Source organism: Anabrus simplex, chromosome 1, assembly GCF_040414725.1.
Source record: "Anabrus simplex isolate iqAnaSimp1 chromosome 1, ASM4041472v1, whole genome shotgun sequence".
Lineage (NCBI taxonomy): Eukaryota > Metazoa > Arthropoda > Insecta > Orthoptera > Tettigoniidae > Anabrus > Anabrus simplex.
The window spans coordinates 1,219,422,828-1,219,442,748 of NC_090265.1; the positions used below are offsets into that span (position 1 = coordinate 1,219,422,828).

The 19,921-nt window shown below is 39.0% G+C and overlaps 1 protein-coding gene across 5 annotated transcripts in view; it reads left to right on the forward strand.

Annotated features, from left to right (window-relative positions):
• The window catches only part of Etfb (Electron transfer flavoprotein beta subunit), a 105,784-nt gene extending 89,920 nt beyond the window's left edge, over positions 1 to 15,864 (forward strand). For all 5 annotated transcript variants that reach the window (XM_067151824.2, XM_067151816.2, XM_067151800.2 and 2 more), the window contains exons 7-8: positions 5,488 to 5,669; positions 15,715 to 15,864. In XM_067151824.2, coding sequence (XP_067007925.2) covers positions 5,488 to 5,658 — 171 coding nt within the window. In that variant the 3' untranslated portion in view covers positions 5,659 to 5,669; positions 15,715 to 15,864. The remainder of the gene's footprint in view (positions 1 to 5,487; positions 5,670 to 15,714) is intronic.
• The last annotated feature ends 4,057 nt before the right edge of the window (positions 15,865 to 19,921 follow it).

Sequence of the window (19,921 nt, forward strand, 5' to 3'; positions counted from 1 at the left end):
ACTTGAGATGGGGCTAGTTTTGAATGCTCCCAGGGCAATCCTGAGAGACGTGTTTTGAATCGGGTCAAGCATTTTCAGTGAGGATGCTGTAGCTGAATTATATATAATAGAACCATAATCCAGTTTGGTGCGAATTATAGATTTGTAAGTGCACATTAATACATGAAGATCTGCTCCCCAGTTGTTAGCTGCCAATGATTTGAGTACATTAATTCGATGTAGGCAATCTTTTCTTACAGTTTTTAGATGAGAGTTCCATGTTAATTTTCTGTCAAAGGTCATTCCTAGTATTTTTATTTCATTTACTATCTCAATTTTATTTCCCTTTAAGTACAATTCTGGGCAGTTACTATCACTCTTTTGTTTGGAAAATAAGATGCATTTAGTTTTGGTTGAAGAAAAGGTAAAGCGTGTGTGTTTTCCCCATTTGGCAATATCTTCAAGAGAATTTTGTATAATTGTTTGGGTGGTTGACAGGTTGCGACCTCTGCAAAAAATAGTCATGTCATCAGCAAAGGGGCAAGTTTTTACAGGAGGGTTAACGCATGACGTGATGCCATTTATAGCTACTAAGAATAGTGTTACACTCAGAACTGACCCTTGTGGGACACCATTTTCTAAACTAACTTCTTGGGATAGGGCACCATTAGCTCGAACTTGAATGTGCCAGTCTTGCAGGAAGTTATAGATAAAACTGATCATATTTCCCTTAATATTATGTTGCAGTAGAGTTTTAATAACGTGAGTTTTCCATACCATATCATACGCTTTATGAATATCTATGCAGACTGCAAGGAGATGTTGACCATAATGAAAGGTATCGAGGATTTCTAACTCTAATACTACTAAGATGTTAGCTTTACATGTAATATTACATATGTCAGCTTGTTCATTGCCTTTTATTCCCTTATGTGAGGGGATGTTATTATTTCAATCAAGATGTTAGCTGTCGAGTGAAACTGTCGGAAGCCACACTGTCCTGCAGTGAAGAAATGCTGCTGTTCTAGAACCCATTTTAGTCTTTTATTTATTATTTTTTCCATTAGTTTGCACATAGTGCAAGGTAGAGCTATTGGTCGATTGTTATCTGGTAACATGTGGTCGCAGCCAGGCTTAGGTATTGGAATTACTGTAGCTTTCCTCCAAGCTACAGGAAAGACTTTCTGTGACCAAATGAAATTAAATATTTCAGTTAGGAATGCTAGGCTTTCAGGAGGAAGTTCTTTCAAGAAGTCATATATAATATCGACAGGACCTGGGCTTGTACTTCGACAGCTACTGAATTCAAGTAGTACTTCAGTAATACTGATATTATCGTTGTAGCATTGGTCAGCACTTAGATGGATGTGTGACTGTAAATCAGGACAAACTTCACGAGAGGATAAAAATTATTGTTCATAGTTGGAATCACTTGAAATTTTTTCAGAGTTCTCTGCTAATGCATTTGCAATATCGTGATGTGTAGTTGTAACTGATCCAGTTCTATTGAGGGCTATGATACGTGAGGGTTTTTTAAGCCCTCTTATTTTTCGTAGGTGTTCCCAAATTGTGTTTTGTGGGGTCTGATGAGACAGAGATGACACATACTTCAGCCAAGATGCTCGTTTACTCTCTTTTATGACTTTTCGGGCTGCGGCACGACTTTCTTGGAACAGTAATTTGTTTTGCAAAGTGGGATGGCGTTCGTTTTTCTTTTTAATTGCATCTTTAAAGGAATCATTCCACCAAGGAACTGATTTTCTCTAAGTTGTATTCTTGATTCTTGGAACAGAATTTTCTGTGGCTTGAAGTATAATATTGGTGAATTCTCTTACTATATAGTCAATGTTGTAATTTTTGAAATGAGTAGGTGGTGGTAATCTGTATAACTCTACCTTAATATTTTCTTTATATTCTTGCCAATTGGCATGTTTAGTATTCCATTTATTTGGCTGTACACGTGGGTGGGGCTTGTTGTTTCCATTTATTATGATAGGAAAATGATCACTTCTGAAAAGGGTTTTGCTAGATGATGATGTATATATCGTTGCTGCATCTGGAGTGCTCGGACACAGATCTATAGTACTAAAAGTTCCATGCTGGATATCATAGTGAGTAGGACCATTCGAGTCTATAGGATCAAATTTTCAGAATCTAGCAAGGACTCAATTATCCTTCCTCTTGTGTTAGTGTAGAGACAGTTCCATAGGATGTTATGGGAGTTGGAATCTCCTAAGAGGAGGAATGGTTTAGGAAGTTGATTTATCAGATCTACTAATTCATTTAAATCCATGTTCTGGCTGCTAGGCAAATAAATATTACAGATGCATAGGGAAAATGTTAGAAAGACGGTAACTGCTATTGCTTCCAAATTGGTTTTCAGTGGTATTTCTTTTTGAGGAACATTGTCACCAATGTAAGTAGCAACCCGTCCACTTGCATGAATGGGATTGTTGCGGTTTTTGTGATATGCTGTGAAATGTCTCATAATAGCTACGTAGTTATCTCGAAAATTAGTTTCTTGTCAGCAAATTATTCCGGGTCGATATTCATATTGAGGATAATATCCATACGTATTCCATTGCAGTATCCAAGAATTCATGATGGCTTTTAAGAGATGTATTTACTAGATTTGATCCTTATCAGTTATTGGGGTTGTCTGATCTGGGGCAGGCCTATTGCTTTCTCCGGTTATGGCAGTAAGTAGTTTCTTTACAAGTCTGGTACTCTGGTTTTTAATTTTTTCGTCCTGATAGTAGGGGTATAGTTTATGCAGGGTCTCTGAGATCTTCAACATGGTAAGTATAAGATAATGCAATAGGTAAGATATCATCATCATCAAGTATGTAAATGATTAAGAGTTGCAATTCTGTGAAAGGTTGGAGTGCATTAATGTTATTTGTGTTTAGTGTTGTTACCAGGCCCGGTAGGGCATATAAGAGGATTGGTGACAGGATACATCCTTGTCAAACTCTTATGGTGATTTCAAACAACGCAGTGTGTCCCATGTAGGTCTTTGCACAACATGAAGAGTTGAAGTATAAACTTTTGGAGATGGTGACTGAAGTTTATGGTATACCACAAATCCTGAAGATCAGTGACTCACGATGGATGCTGTCAAATACCTATTTCAAATCGATGAAATTTATGGAGAGCAGATGATGATATTTGATGCATTATTCAATAATACTGTGTAGGGCAAAGATCAGGTTGCAACACAATCTATCACTGTGGAATCCTGATTGTTCCTCCTGCAGACTTTGGTCAATAGCATTCCGTATTATGCGCAGGAGACCTTACCAGGCACAAATATAAGTGTGATTCTCCACCAGATTGTACACTCTGTTTCCCTTTTTTTGGTAATTGCACAGTTATACCCTTTCTCCATTTGTCTGCTCCATGGCTAAATGGTTAGCGTGCTGGCCTTTAGTCACAGGGGCCCCAGATTCGATTCCCGGCGGGGTCGGGAATTTTAACCATCCTTGATTAATTTCGATGGCTTGAGGGCTAGGTGTGTGTGTCGTCTTCATCATAATTTCATCCTCATCATGGCACGCAGGTCGCCTACGGGTGTCAAATCAAATGACCTGCACCTGGCGAGCCAAACATGTCCTCTGACACTCCCGGCACTAAAAGCCATATGCCATTTCATTTTTATTTCCATTTGTTTGGGACATTCTTCAGTTTTCAGAGCATTATGAACTGTTTGGCCAATGGCTCGCCATCTACAGCGGGAATTTCATTGAGATCTGATGCCTTATTATTGGAATACCTTTCCTTACATCTTTTATCTCATCAGTGGTAATTGTGGCAGTATTAACATTGAGCTTATCAAATGCTTCTTCTTTATCAAAGTTTTGTGTTGTTAACAGGCTAGGTTGGTTGAGAACATGCCGGAAATGCTCAGTCCACCGTTCATCCTGACCTGCAGCTTCTCGGCTTCTTTTCTTTTAGGAGGGTCCAATCCTTCTTGTCCATTGACAACATCTCTTCAATCAGCGGTAAAGTTTGGTATATTGTTGGGTTGCTCGCTTATTATTATCACCTGTCTTGGCCTGTCCTCTCCCCAACTTTGCAAGTTTCCTTTAATCGATCGACTGCTATGATCTGTCTTGGATCGATTGCTTTATTTGCGGCCGATAATCACTTCAACGCAGGTACTAGGTATGGTGGTCTTCAATAGCTGGTTGTTCATTACAGAGTTGGAAGCAATTCTGTAGTTCGAGGACACAGCTGGTGGATATGGCAGGATCTTGGAACTTCTAAACGACATAAGTTGTAATGGTGGTAGGTCTTTTTTGGTGTTTCAACTTGAGTTTGAGATTTTCCCCAACAGAAAATGATCTGAAATTATTCTGTATGCTCTGGCATAATGGAGAGATGTTCTCCATCTACAGCTAATGCAAAGGTGGTTGATGTCATTGAAGGTCACATCATTTGAGGCTCTCCAAGTGTTTTCATACATGAGATAATATTGGAGGAAAGTGTTCCCAGTGCAGAGGTTATTATAATCACAGAAGGAGACTAGCCATTCTCTGTTCACTTTTGCAGTCTGAGGAAGCGAATGCAGCAACGTTTCTTTCCATTCCACTTCGGTCACTGCCCAGGTGCACATAAAAGTCACCGAGAACAATCTGGAGGTCCCATCATGGCACATCATAGAATGCATCCTGGGGTTGACCCTAGCAGTCATACTTCGCAGTGTCGTCAGCGCTGTCTGTCTGTGCATAGACTTGGACGATTGTAATGCGGGGGGCAACTAGCAGAAAAATATGTTGGAAGAATTGTCATTCACTGACTCCCATGTTGCTTGTTTGCTTCAGACAATTTCAACTCCTCTTTCATGTCTTGTCTTTGTGGGTGGAAAATAAGATGGTCTTGTCCCCACTAGCCAGCTGTCCACTACTAGTCCATCGCACTTCACTGAACCCAAGGATGTTCAATCGATATTCATTGCATTCCCAGAGAAGTTGAGCTAGACCCGTTTGATATAGTGTGCATACATTCCAGGTACTAATGTATGTGATGGCCTTCAGTGAGAAAAATGAAATCTTTCATTGAATGCTGGACTTCATTTCCGATTTGCTCCGATGCTGTCTTAGCCAAGTCTTACTTCCTCACAGTACTGATTTAGTAGCTCTACTAGTGGTAGCACCACTATTAGCAGCGGTATTCTTAGTAACAGAGGCAATCGTGATTTCTTTACCTTTTTTTATGCGGACTAGTTGTTAGCCCGATGCCCAACCATCTTCCTTTACTTGGGCTTGGGACTGTCGCTAGAATTTTCAGGGTTTATCTTGGAGGTGGAGTTGAATAATGTGTGCAGAATTTTCATTTTTGACTATCATATTGCTCCTAGGCAACTTCTCACATGGTTTTAAGTGGATAGCACAATAGAAAGGTACTTTTCCAGTGAAAAATGTTGAGAGAAATGTTTTTGTAAATATTGTTCTATTTTGTTTTCTCCATGTATTTTCACTTGATGTTAATAGGTTCTAATGTTTACAGAAAGCCAAGAAGAAGCCTATCAAGAAAGTCACCCCTAAAGATCTAGGTGTTGACACTTCGGCCCGTATTGAAGTTGTTAGTGTGGAAGATCCCCCAACTCGACAAGCTGGTTCTATCCTTGCTGATGTTGACCAGCTTATTGGTAAACTCAAGGAAGGTGGTCATGTTTGATGCATTGTTTGGTAAGTATTTCTTTATTTGTTTTGCAAACAAAGGTTTTTAAAAGTGGTAAAGTAAGAACATTCTCCAATATATTGTATCATTCTTTGGTATGTTTATTCAATTTTGGATTTTCTCTTATAACCTTTATCTTTTTTAATAGGTTGATAGAGAAATGTTTGGCGAAGAAATGTTTTTACTTTTCCTTGTTGCCTGCATTTGATTGATGACTACTTTTAAACCAGTTGCAGGCCAAGTGAAGTTTTCCGTTGTCTATAACCTTCTGTCTTAAGTGGATTAGAAAATAATTAACCTTGTGCCCTGTCACCTTAGGCCCCAGTAATTAACCGGATATTTTTATTGTAGGCTGAGTGAACTATAGGCCATGTGTAGTAGACACATTTTGGTAACTGTGTTTTGTTTTTTTGTTTTTTTTTCAGTTATAATTTGTTCTTAATAAATGTGTACAGTAGAAGCCCGCTATAGCGAGTACGGCATATAACGAGAACTCCGTTATAGCGACATGCTTTTTCTGTCCCTTCAGAATCCCTATATTAAACTGTGTATCTTCCTTTGGTTACAGCGAGAACCCTATCACTGGCGCACCCGTTATTACGAGCGATTAAGCGTTACCGATATTTATGCACTCCAGCGATGATAATGCATGCGATCGATTACCTTCGGCATCGTTTCCTCGCTATGTGCACTAGCGATTTCTCTCGTCGACATTCAAAGGTGATTTCGGAGTCGATTAGTAATATCCGTCGACAGCTGTTCCGTAAAGAAAATTCAAAATGAAAGAGAACATATTTTCATAATAAATGGGTAAATAACGTGTCCAATAACAGTTGTTAACTCGTTAAAAATTAAGGCTGACTAAACAACCGTTTAATTTTGAGGCTAAATATTGCAATTAAGTAAGAATGGGATACACCTCAAGATATGCCAGAGTGCTTAATTGATTTCAGAGGTTAGTTTATATTTTGTCGCATCTGGTTAAATTACGGAAAGGCTGTTATGAAAATTTATAGCGAGAGAGGTATAATTTCTCTACTGGCGCTTGAAGTGTGTTTTCATCATACATATAATATGGTTAAGTTATGATACGTGATGCTGTTTGAATAAGAAAACTGAAACGTTTGCAACAAAATGAGATCGATCATCTTCGGTATGGTACAGTTTTCTCACTTTGTGCATTTGCGAGCGTTCTCGTTGACATTCAAAGGCGATGTTGGAGTTGATTAGTAATACCCATCGACTGCTGTTCTCTAAAGAAAATTCGAAATAAAAGAGGATAACATGTTTTCGTAATAAATGCGTAAATAACGTGGCCGATAGCAGTTGTTGACTCGTTAAAAATAAAGACTGAAGTAAACGATATCTTAATTTTAATGTTATATACGGAAATTAAGTAAGAATGTGATACACCTCAAGATATGGCAGAGTACATTACTGATTTCAGAGGATATTTCATATCTTCTCGTGTCTATTTACGGCTATTTACATGTAAATTTTTCGCGGGGAGGTTATTTCTCTACTTGCGTTTCAAACACGTTTTCATGATAGGCTACATACGGTTAGGTTAGGTGACTCTGTTTGAAGAAGAAAGCTGAGGTGTTTGCCACAGAAATCTCTGGAGTTATACCGTATTTCTCCAAATCAAAGTCTTTCTTTTTTTCTTCTTCTTCTCAGAATCTCATGCTAAAACTCAAGGGTTGTTGCATTCCCGGCCTAACAGTAAGTTAATGGATACCACTGGCAACTACCGCAGTAACCATGCTGCTTCTTTTCAAACGCACACAGAAGTCGTTGACAATAAACGACCGCTTCTTTACTACACATCGCTAGCCATGACAACCGGTTGTACAGAGCCTGTTTGTTTCTCAGATCTGCAGAATGGCATCAAATTCTTAGGAAAACCATGGCTACTCAGTGCAGAGGCATAAAGCGTATATTGTACTTGACGCTCGGTAAAATTAAGGTTTATAGACAGCAGGAATATTTTCGTGATGGATAGTCGTATTGTAAAGATACGTGGAAAAGGTATTGCTAGCAAATTTTCAACGGGTTCTAGTCAATATTATAATGCCACTTTTAAGTTAATGTTTATTAAACACTCGGAAATTTAGAATAATTGTGCAGCTGCAAGAAAATACGGCATAGGCCTAACTAAAGCCAGTATTTGGCGTTAGCGTGAAGACAAAGAGCTAAACAAATGCGTACTGTACAAAAGATGCATTCAGTGGTCCGCAACTAGGACACTTTAAAAAAGTCGAAGATGAAATTGTGAGGTATGTGCACGAAAAATGCAAGGGCGGAATGGCCATACCGTGGTGCAGTAAACTCGTTCGTTGACTTTCAACGTACGCGATTAGGCCTATACATCGCTAGCTGCTGAATTTGGCCAAACCCGACAAGCGAGACGTGCGTGTAGCAGCAGCCGGTTATATCTGACGCTGCGTAAAAGTAACAGTTTTATAGACAGAAAGAATAATTTCCCGATGGATTGTTGTATTGTAGAGACGCATGGAATAGGTATTGCCGGAAAATTTTCAACGAGTTCTCTTCAGTATTATGATGCCAAAGTTAAGTTAGTGGTCCTTAAACCCACGGAGATAAAGAATAATTGTGCAAAAAAAAAAAAAGGAAAGAAAGAAAAGAAATACGGCATGACGAAAGTCAATGTTCGGCGTCTAAAAATAATCTACCGGGCGAGTTGGCCGTGCGCGTAGAGGCGCGCGGCTGTGAGCTTGCATCCGGGAGATAGTAGGTTCGAATCCTACTATCGGCAGCCCTGAAAATGGTTTTCCGTGGTTTCCCATTTTCACACCAGGCAAATGCTGGGGCTGTACATTAATTAAGGCCACGGCCGCTTCCTTCCAACTCCTAGGCCTTTCCTATCCCATCGTCGCCATAAGACCTATCTGTGTCGGTGCGACGTAAAGCCCCTAGCAAAAAAAAAAAAAAAAAATAATCTTAAAATGCGTAGGCCTACTGTACAACAAGGCATTCATATGATTTTACAAACTTCTTTTTGAGCCTGATTTAAAATTTTTGAAGGAAAAAGCGGGGTTCATCTTGGATTCGGAGAAATACGGTACTATATTTTTTTCAGAATGAAATTAAATCATACACTTTCACGTAGTATCGGATTACGAAAAATAACAAACAAGTAAGCCGTAGTGTGGATATCATCTGTGGAAACGCAAGTTTTGAACAAACTGATTGCAGTTTCATACCGATTTTAAAGTGCATGAAGGGTTTTCCGACCTTTATACAAAAATCGGAAATAACGACAATCCGTTATAGCGAGTAAATTTTTCGCTGTTATGAATTCTCGCTATAACGGACTTCTACTGTAATTGGCAGATATACTATATCAATATCTGCCAGTCTTGTTTTCTCTCAGTTGTTTTATATTAGTATCAGCTAAAAGGAAAACTTTGACTAGCAAAGAAGTGGGAAGCATGTTAGCATATAACATTCATATAAAATGCAATCAGCCGGGCTGAGTGGCTCAGATGGTTGAGGTGCTGGCCTTCTGACCCCAACTTGGCAGGTTCGATCCTGGCTCAGTCCGGTGGTATTTGAAGGTGCTCAAATACGTCAGCCTCGTGTCTGTAGATTTACTGGCATGTAAAAGAACTCCTGTGGGACTAAATTCCGGCACTTTGGCGTCTCCGAAAACCGTAAAAGTAGTTAGTGAGACTTAAATCAAATAACATGATTAAAATACAATCATAAGGAATTTTATATAATAGCATTTTAAGTTAACACCGACATACCCGTTTTAACCACCCCTGATCTAATAGATCCTCCAACCATCAAGGAAGTAGAACTTGCAATAAATGAACTAAAAAATGACAAGGCATATGGTGAAGACTTAGTCTTTGCAGATATCTGAAAAAATGTTGGAAAACCTGCGATAATAAATCTCTGTGAACATCTAATAGAAATGTGGATAACAGAGAAAATTCCGGAGCACTCAACCACAGGAATATTCTATCCATTATTTTAAAAAGGAGATAAAACCAACCCAGATAATTACAGATGAATAACCCCTTCTGGACTGCACGTACAAAATTTCCTCTCGCATAATTTACAACAGGATCAAAAACACTCTGGAACCACAACTTGGGGCATACTAAGGAGGATTTTGTCTATACAGAAGTGCCCAGACCAAATTCTCAGCTTGAAACTAATCGTGCAATATTACAAGTGCAGAAACAAACGGCTCTTTATCTCATTCATAGATTTCAAAACAGCATATGATTGTATCCATAGAACCACACTTTTAAAAATCTTCAATCATACTGTCTTCATACCAAATTAATAAAAATCACTGACACAAATTCTAAGTTCAGGGGAGAAATATCAAAATATTTTACAATAAAAACCAGGGGGGTGAAACTCTAATAGGGCTTTTGGTTCCAATCTGTAGCTAGCTTCAGGTAGTTTCAGTCTCTTTTTCTAGATGGCGCTGGAGGTCATTCATAACGTGTAAATAGTTATATACACGTTCTGTAGATGGCACGCTAGTAAGCATGAAATGAGCGTTGTTAATAATTAAAGGCAGTTTGTCTTGGAGTGAAGTATTTAAAGTATTTCAAGTCTAACCTCAATCAGTGGGCACTTCTCACAAATTAATTAGAAATAAATCGTCAAGCATTGTGGAGATAATATTGCTGAATTGCATCGAATTCGACTTTACCAATCGATTAACCTTGTTCAAACTTATATCGATTTTAATCGATAGTTCCCATGATGCTACAGTATTTGTGTTGTTTGAATTCCAAGTGCTCATGTGCTTGTGATGTAAATCTTAGTTCCTTGTGCTTGTTTATTTGAAATATATCTTCGCCAGTCCTCCTGAAATCCTGTATTTCCTGTTTGATTACACATCAGGGGCTGAAAGCTGAATGGTTCTATTAATGTAGTTCTATATATTTCCTGTCTCAGTGCATTTAATTCTGTTATTTTTATTTTCATGTGGTACTTGGATATTGATGTGATATCCCGTTGTCTTGCTTTCGAAGGGATTTCGTATTTGTTATAATATCAGCTTTGTGTTAATGTGTCAATCATTCATTTGAAGTTAAAGCTGCTTTGAGGTGTGTGGTTATGTTCTCAGTAACATAGTATGCCATACGAACTAGGGGTATCAGATCATTATTTACAACGTAGTAAGTACTTGGAAATAAAAATATATGAATTACAGTGTATTGGACATGGAAGTAGTAGAACTGCATTATTATCGCCGTTTGGCGGGGGGGGGGGGGGGCGGGGGGGGGCAGGGAAAGGAGGGGGAGGAGCCGTAAGCATACCCGGATGTGCGTCACTGCGCCGGATGTTAATTCTGCGCGCTATCTGTCGATAGTAATACTAAGGTATTGCACCAGAATGCACACTGTGGCGCTATCTCGGAAAAGAGACTAAAACTACTAGCGCCAAGTGGCTTGGAACCGAAATTTATCATTGAGTTTCATCTCTATTCTATTCTATCCTCTTTGATAAAAACTGTCCTCAGACAAGGTGACTGATTATCTCCACTGCTTTTCATTATGGCTCTCGATTAAGTCATGAAACTTGGGCTAAAGGAAAATCTGCCTACAGTTCAAAAAATAGAGTAAAACCCTCGACAAGAACAAATTGCCTGGGATTTGTGGACAGCTTAGGTCTCTTAACCCTTAACTTGGGAGAAGTTAGTGCCCAGATCTCCAGTCTCCAAAAAATCGCCGTAGAAATAGGATTACAAAATAATATCCTTTGAGAAAACTGAAATCATGCCCATGGAACCCCTGAGTATAAATAGTCTTCATAACTGATCAAAAAATTAACAAAGTTCTACAATTTAAATACCTTGGAGAAATCATCACACAGAACTTAAATAAGAAAGAAACATGCATAAATAGAACTAACAAAATGAAGAAAGCCCAATTTCTAACCTGGGTAACGTATTATAATAATAATAATAATAATAATAATAATAATAATAATAATAATAAATACCTGTCAATAGAAACTAAGATCCAACACTATAAAACTCTAACTCTCCTGGAAGCCACTTGGGCTTGTGAAACCCTATTCCAAATTAAAAATGAAAGAAGAACTGATCAGCTCCTCAAAACTGAAATGACCTAGATGTTAGGCCCATTAAACAACAAGCATCATCATCATTATCAAAACTCAAAGAAGAATCATGAGAACTTGCATAAATAAAAAAAATAGCAGGTCGAGGGAGTCTGGAGAATCCAATGATTTATCGAGAAATTGAGCCAATCACCAGCATAATGAAGAAGAAAAGAATCTCATTTCTTTCACATCTTATGACTGCCAGGAAATAGGCTTTTACGACAACTAGTTATGAGAAATCTTGTAAAAAAGACGGGAGGGCAATGGATCCATGAAATTCAGCAAGATCTCAAAGCAGTTGAACTGCAGAAAAGTCTTCAGGGCTGTTGACAGTGGTGTTTGTACCTACCATCTCCCGAATGCAAGCTGAAGACTCACAAATTTTCAGCAGAAATGACACATAGAAGGGCTAAAGCAATTTCGGACAAAATGAGAAAATTATGATTGGAACGAATGAAAAAGTACTGGGTACATCACAACAACCAAACAGTACAACCTTCAAAGAGAAAGTTAATATGGAATAACTCAAGTGGTCCAATATGGCCAGTAAAATAATAATAATGATAATAATAGCAAAAATATAAACCTGCCAGTTATGTTACGTATTGGTTTCATCAGAAATTCTGTCAGAGGTTCCGTATATTTCAGATAATCAAATGTTCTTATTACCTGGTATTTAAGCTTTATCTTTTTTCTGTTGGTTTTACATCACGCCAACTTGGATAGGTCTTATGGCAGGGATGATACAGGACAGGACTAAGACTATGAAGCAAGCTGCCATGGCCTTAATTAAGGTACAGCCCCTGCATTTGCCTGGCGTGAAAATGGGAAACTGCTGAGAAGTCTTCAGGGCTGTGGACAGTGGTGTTTGTACCTACCATCTCCCGAATGCAAGCTTACAGTAATATGACAAAAAGCATGCAGCCAGCTCACTTAGTTCCAATGTTATTCTTGGCATTCTTATTGTTTCTAGCCTGTTTTGTCCTGGAGCTTTTCTTTTCCAAGCCTCTCCTGTATCTCTCAACTCTAGAAGTAAGTATAAATAACCACTTAGTGGTCGAAACATGTCCTGTAAGTTTTAATTTTATTCAGTTTTGCCTGAGGCATTAATAAAGTATCGATTAGGTGGTTATTTATACTTACTTCTTGATTAAACATAGATACGGTCATGAAATTGACATCTCTCAACTCTGTTCAAAACTTCTTTATTTTACACAATATGCTTCTCAGAAACTTTATTTTACTCTCTTTTTTACCCTGTTTTCGTCTCTGTATATTGTAGTCTATGCCTTTTTTCCATATGTCAGAATAAGGATAAATGATTTTAAACAACACTTCACCGAGCAAGTTGGCCATGTGGTTAGGAGCGTGCAGCTGTGACCTTACATTCGGGAGAAAGAGATGAGCAGTTTTCCGTGGTTTCCTATTTTCACACCAGGCATATGCTGGGGCTATACCTTAATTAACGTCATGGTCGCTTCCTTCCCATTCCTAGCCCGTTCCTATCCCATCGTCGCCTTATGACCCATCAGTGTTGATGCGACATAAAACAAATGTTAAAAGAAAACTTCGTAAAATATCAGTCGTCACAACAAGCAAATCTACAAACATTCACTTCACACATAATTAACAGGTAATACAAAGTTCGTAAAATATCAGTCGTCACAACAAATCTACAAACATTCACTTCACACATAATTAACAGGTAATACAATTCTGCAAGTTAACGTTCAAAAAAGTACCCAGGCAGCACATGGAGAAATGCTATATTATGACACGTTATCTGACCTATTTATAACAAATGCTGCCGAGTAGCACAGGTTCTCTAGTTCTTTAATTTTCAAAAATATTATAGGAAACTGGAATTAACAAAGCACAGTTTAAATTAACACTGATAGCATTAGCAGAAAATAACAGCAATCGTGCTGCAGCTCATCAGATGTGTGATGCTACTGGTGTAAATAAAAAGGACCAGAAAATTTTCAAAGAGGAAACTTTGTTAAACATATGCTTACCTATTCAGTTACAGTTAGTAGTTATTTCATGCAAATGAGTTCATCTTTCAGTCCTTGTTTGGATTATCTTCAGTTTACATTATCATCAAGAATACAAGTTAAAATTAAATAGGTACAAAGACATGAACATAAGAGGATAGAATGTTCTCTTAGTACGATGAACATAACTGTCATTATAGAATATTGTTTGCTAGGTATTCAATAAGGAACATGAATGTGAAAAGCATTATACTGGGCGGGCAAAATAAAACTGGCCCGGTAAATATTTATAAGACTGATTTGGAATTGACCCTCTTTAATGAACAGGAGCACTGCCCATCACAGGAATTGCTGGAAACCTTGATTTCGATGCACCAATCTGTCTTGAGTTTGAACACTAGAAAACATTGCTTGAGTGAAGAAAAGCTTAGAGCGAAGCCCGACGAAATCTCAATGCCATTTATGTCTTGCAAGTGGGAATTAAGAGATTGTTGTGTCAAAAACATTATCAAAAAGTACCTGTATCTATGTCCTTATAAATTTACTGTTGTGCATGCGTTATAGCGTCTAGACAAGCCTTCTCACGTTGCGTTCCGACGGTGGTTTCTAAGTAAAGTGGAGTCGGGACTTTTGGATCCTCAGTTTTTCATTTCTTCAGATGAGGCCTGATTCAGCCTGTCAGGGTATGTGAACTTGCAGAAAATGCACCATTATACATCAGCAAATCCCCATCAGTACGACGAAATGCTGTTGCATTATCTCAAGATTTGTGTGTGGTGCGCAGTGTCTGGTATCCGCATCATATCACGATTCTTTCACCAAACTGTTAATGCTAACCGGTATGCTCTGTTCAATCCAACCGTGGATCAACTCACAGAAGATGAATGACTGTATGGATATTTTCAGCAAGATGGAGCAACAGGTGTACTCCAATAATCCTACAGCTATAGCTGTGCGCGTCTCACAGTTTGAAAAATTGAGCACAGCGCTACATCGACGTCAACGGTGGCCATTTCCGGTATCTTCTGTGATGTTCATTAACAAGGGTCAATTCTGCATCAGTCATATTGTAATATTTTCCAGGCCAGTTTTATTTTGCCTGCCCTGTATGAATTTTTTTTTTTATTTTTTTTTTTATTTTTTTTTATTTATGAGAAAAATGGATTCTCATCCTGTCTTAAAGGGTGTTCACTCAACATGTTGTTGACGTCTGAATTCATTTGTTTTAAAATAGAAAGGACAGTTGCTATGTACTAGAAGACAGCTTTATTATTTTGGGGACCAAAATCAGACCAGTATGCAAATATTGAGAAAGAATTAAGAAATGATAGCTCTTCAGTTTTGACTCATTGCTCCTCACTTTCATCTATCCTGTTGGACCTCTTGTTCTTTTCTGACCCCGATGGTATTAGAGCATTTGAGGCCTAAGGAATCTTCCTTTTTCATGCCCTTCTTGGCTCTTGTCTTTCTTTGGCTGATACCTTCATCTTTCAAAGTTCTGTTAAGGAATGAAAGTTATATCAGAGTCAGAAGCCTGATACACTTTTATCAGTTGTTATTCCATTTTTCATGAAACGCTTTAGTTAAAGATGCTGGAGATGCAGATAAAAGCAATATAGAAAGCAGATGGTGGCTATGTAAATTCATGCAGAAGGAACAAACTTTTCTTTGAAGGAGGACATCTGTATGCCAGCAATTGCCGAAGGACTTGCGAAGTGGTGCAGTTCCACTGGTATTTTAGATTCAAAATGAAATTTGCATACTTTTCCTACCCCCCCCCCCCGCGTTTTGAAGTTAAAAATGTTTTTTAAAAGTGGGGAAATTATGCAAGTAAATACATTACTTAAAGTTGGCTGATCATTGTTGAACATAATTTTGTTAAAATAGTCTCTAATAGTGCATTTTTATTTCCATTGAAAACTTTCTTTTTTTTTTCTTTCAGATAGTGTGAACAATCAAGATATGACTGAAAATGCAATGCTTCAGAAGAGCCAGCTACCGAAAATTTTGTTACTGTTTTTTCTACTTTGTTATTAGATTCCTAAACCTGTGTACAGAGCAACTAAAATGAAATAAAAATTATTTACTATCATTTTTTAAATATGCCTCTGTGCGTTCAGCCTTCTCAATAAATCACCTGGTTAGTGTATTCTATCACCACCATTATTTCCCTTATCCAGATTCAGCTGGATCAGGGGAAATATGATTTTGCTTCATTGTACTGTATTCTTCCACCACTTGTCTTCTGTGACCATGTTCCTGACCAGGTCTTGTTGCTTTACTATTTCTTAACCAGGTCCACCTATTATACACAGAGTGGCCAAAAGTCATGGAAAGACCCTGAATGTGATGTTCATAACGAGTTGCTCCTCCGTGAGTCCTCAGAACAGCAGCAGTACGCCAAGGCATCGACTCTACAAGGTGTTGGAATCGTTCTGGAGGGATCTGGACCCACGCATCTTGCACTGTACCCACAATTGGTCTTGTGTAGTTAGTGCAGGGTTCATGGAGTGTACACCAGCATCAACAGTATCCCATAAATGCTTGACTGAATTAAGATCAGGGGATCTGGAGGGCCATTCCATGGTCATAACTTCACTGGAGTGCTCCTCCAACCACCTGCGTGCCACCACAGGGCGATGAAATAGTGGATTGTCCTGTTGAAACATGGCATCTCCATCAGGGTGCTCTAGGGCCAAAAAGGAATGCAGATGGTCTGAAAGAATGTGCACCTGTCAGCGCTCCCTGCAGCTGGACAATGGGGCCTAATTGTGACCATGAGAACACCCTCCCAGACCAGAACTGAGCCACCTCCCACCTGGACACAACCTGTTGACACGCAAGATCCATAGCTTCATGGGGCATACGCCACTCTCTCATGCGCTCATCAGCTCGATACAACTGGAACCGGGATTCATAGGATCATACCACACGCCTCAACTGTTCCATAGTCCATCACCAATGTTCGCGGGCCCATGCACGTCGTCTGTGTCGAGGTGTCAGCAAAGGGACAAGAGTTGGTCGTCGGCTGGTGAAGCTTATGCGGTGCAGTTACCTCCTTACAGTCCTGGTAGAAATGGGGTCCTGACTCCTAAAATTCAACTGGGCGGTGATCTGACTCTCAGTAGCCCGTCGAGCGCCCAATAATGTTTTGTGGAGGCGACGTTATGTCTATTCATTAAACACCTTTGGTCTTCTCACTTGGCGGTTTATGCAGGTGGTAACATTCTTTCTGCAATATTGAAGATCCACCCTCAACAGTGTTGACCTTGAAAACCCGAATTTGCATGTAATCTCCACAATGCTATGACCCATGCACTGATGATCATCCCATATTCAGAGTCCATTAGCTCATGATGTATTGCCATCTTCGCGACACTGGTGTTTGTGACAGACTGCTCAGCTATGCCGCAGCCAGCCGGAACGCTCAGGGGTCATACATGGCCCATTTTCTAATGGGATACCCCTTCCCGACTCTTTTGGTCACTCAGTGTAACTTGAGTCTTCCGTGTACTCTCACCCTTTACCTTTCCAAATCATCTATCTGGTCATTTCTTTTTGAACACTCAACTTTTCCTTATATACAAGGTGGTCCAACAGTCCCTTAAAATTCATGAAGATATGCAACCCATCTATCACCGGTTTGTATTTAACCCTCCAGTACATGCACCACGGTTTTTCGACCACAGATGTGCGTTTTTTATTGGAGTCCTAGTTCAGGCTTCTGCCTTCTGGTCTATTGCAAAACTGAACCTTCATTTCGCTATGTGCTGGCACCATGGATATTTTAGATACTGTGCCATGCTTTTTACCGTGTGCGTGTAGTAGTGTGCTCCATTGTGACGGTCTACTGTGCTGTACACGTTAAATTTTCAGCAATTTTTGCACTCGTATACGTATTACATATGGTAGTACCCTGAGATGGATCCAGAATAGGTGAAAACTTGCTTGATAGTGTAGAAAAGGAATATAGACAGAATGAAGTATAAACCAATATGCTGCCAGAGAGAGACTTTTCCATGAAGACAGTGAAGATGAAAGTGAAATAGAGGAGGAAGACAATGCCAATAATGACACAGAAAAGAGTGAACATGACATGGACAATGAAGTTTCACCTGATGCTGAAGATGAATCTGAGGATAACTGTATCAGGCTTTAACTCCCTCCTCGCCCACCTCAGGATACCGAAATTGTTGACGCTTGAATTGTTCAAAACCCGATAATTTTATCTAACTCCCTCAACCATCTCAAGGCCCTGCTTTACTTGTTGCAACATAACAATTGTATTATAAAGTTCACTTGAAGTGAGCAATGGTAACGTCTCTTTATTAGCTTTAATATGTTTTAATACTCCATTTGGAATTATCAACTACATTTTTTCTTTTATCATTATTCTAACGCCCTCAACCTCCACAGGGCGCCACTTTACAAGGTTTAACGTAACAATTTACGTCCTTATAAAATTACCAGTATACAATTTGTTATCAATTTTTAAAGAAGGACATTCAAGAAAGTGTATAAATTTATGACTATTTGTTTTTTAAGACTTTATTAAGGGTTCATTTTAAGAATATCATAACTATTGTTAACCATTTGCTCACCATTTGAAGCACATTTCCAACATCATCTTCACTTTCATAATTATTTTAATACAATCAGGTATCTGATTAATTACCTTTCAGATCGAGATTAAGGCTGAAGATGCCCGTAATTAAAGGGCGAAGCATGTCTCTATAATTTTATTCAAGATTTAATTTCTTAATTAAAATTGCTATTTATGTATTGAATAGGTGGAATAAATAAATTTTAATATTTATTTGACTTCATGAATACAAGGTGTCCGGGTTAAAGGTATAATAATATAAAATTGAATAAGTTGAGAAGTAGTGGAGATATTTACGTCTGGTCTGTTTCTACAAGTAGGGTAACTCAAAATGTTTGTTTACATACCTAATAAACCTCGATATGCGCACCATTAGTGGCGCGACAGACATCTAATCGGTATTCCACTTCTCTCCAAGTGTTCTGCAGCATTGTAGGCTTAATATTTGCGATAGCTGCATGAATACAATGACGCAGATCTGGTAGATCACGAACTGGTGTCTGGTACACTTGATTCTTGACAATCCCCCACAGAAAAAAATCAAGTGGCGTAATGTCGGGGCTTCTAGGGGGCCAAGCAATTGATGGACTACCTCTCCCAATCCAGCCATCTAGGAACTCACGATTCAAGAAATCCCTCACAACTTTTCCATAATTGCATGGTGCACCATCTTGCTGAAAGATCACGTCACGAGGAAGTTATAGCACAACATACTGCTCCAACCTGTCTAGGTAACTTGTTCCATTAACTGTAGGCTCCATGGGAAGAATGGGCCAATAACCCTGTCCTCCAACAATCCACACCACACATTCACTTTTGGAGAGTCCCGTTCCAATACCAATATTACTATCACTACCTGGGGGGTTCAGATCCCCATATGCGGCAATTGTGCTTGTTTACCGTGCCGGAAATATGAAATGTAGCCTTGTCCGAGAAACAGACCGAATCTAGGAATGCCTCGTTTCCATCAATTTTTGCCAGAATTGTCTCTGCGAATGCCTTCCGTAGCGGCCTGTCCTGAGGTTTCATTTTTTGACGAAGTTGCCATTTGTACGCCCGTAGGCGCAACCTTTTGTAGACATCGTGTACTGTCAAACGAGGGAACTGTAACTCCCTACTTGCTTGTCGAATTGACTTACGAGAGCTCCATTTGAAGGACTCACGGATTTAATCAACAGTAGCCTCTGAAACTGCGTGCTTGGTGTGGCGGCCCAACATCGACAACAAGATCCCAGATTCTCGAAGGCGCCTGTCCCATTTCATGATTGTTACGTAAGTGGGAACATCATCAGTTGGTAACAGTCCAAACTCACGCTGAAATCTATGTTGTACTAGTGTACCGGATTTTATCTCCACAAGCGAAAGCACACAAAACACCTTCTGTTGTGAGTCACATGGTTACTGCCGCGCTTCTCGTGAACAATGCAGTTACGCGCATGCCCATGTGGTACCACCGCAAGCGAACACAGAAAACTTTTTGAGTTACCCATTGTAGGAACAAACTGCCAATAAATATCTCCATTATTTCTCAAGTTATTAAATTTTA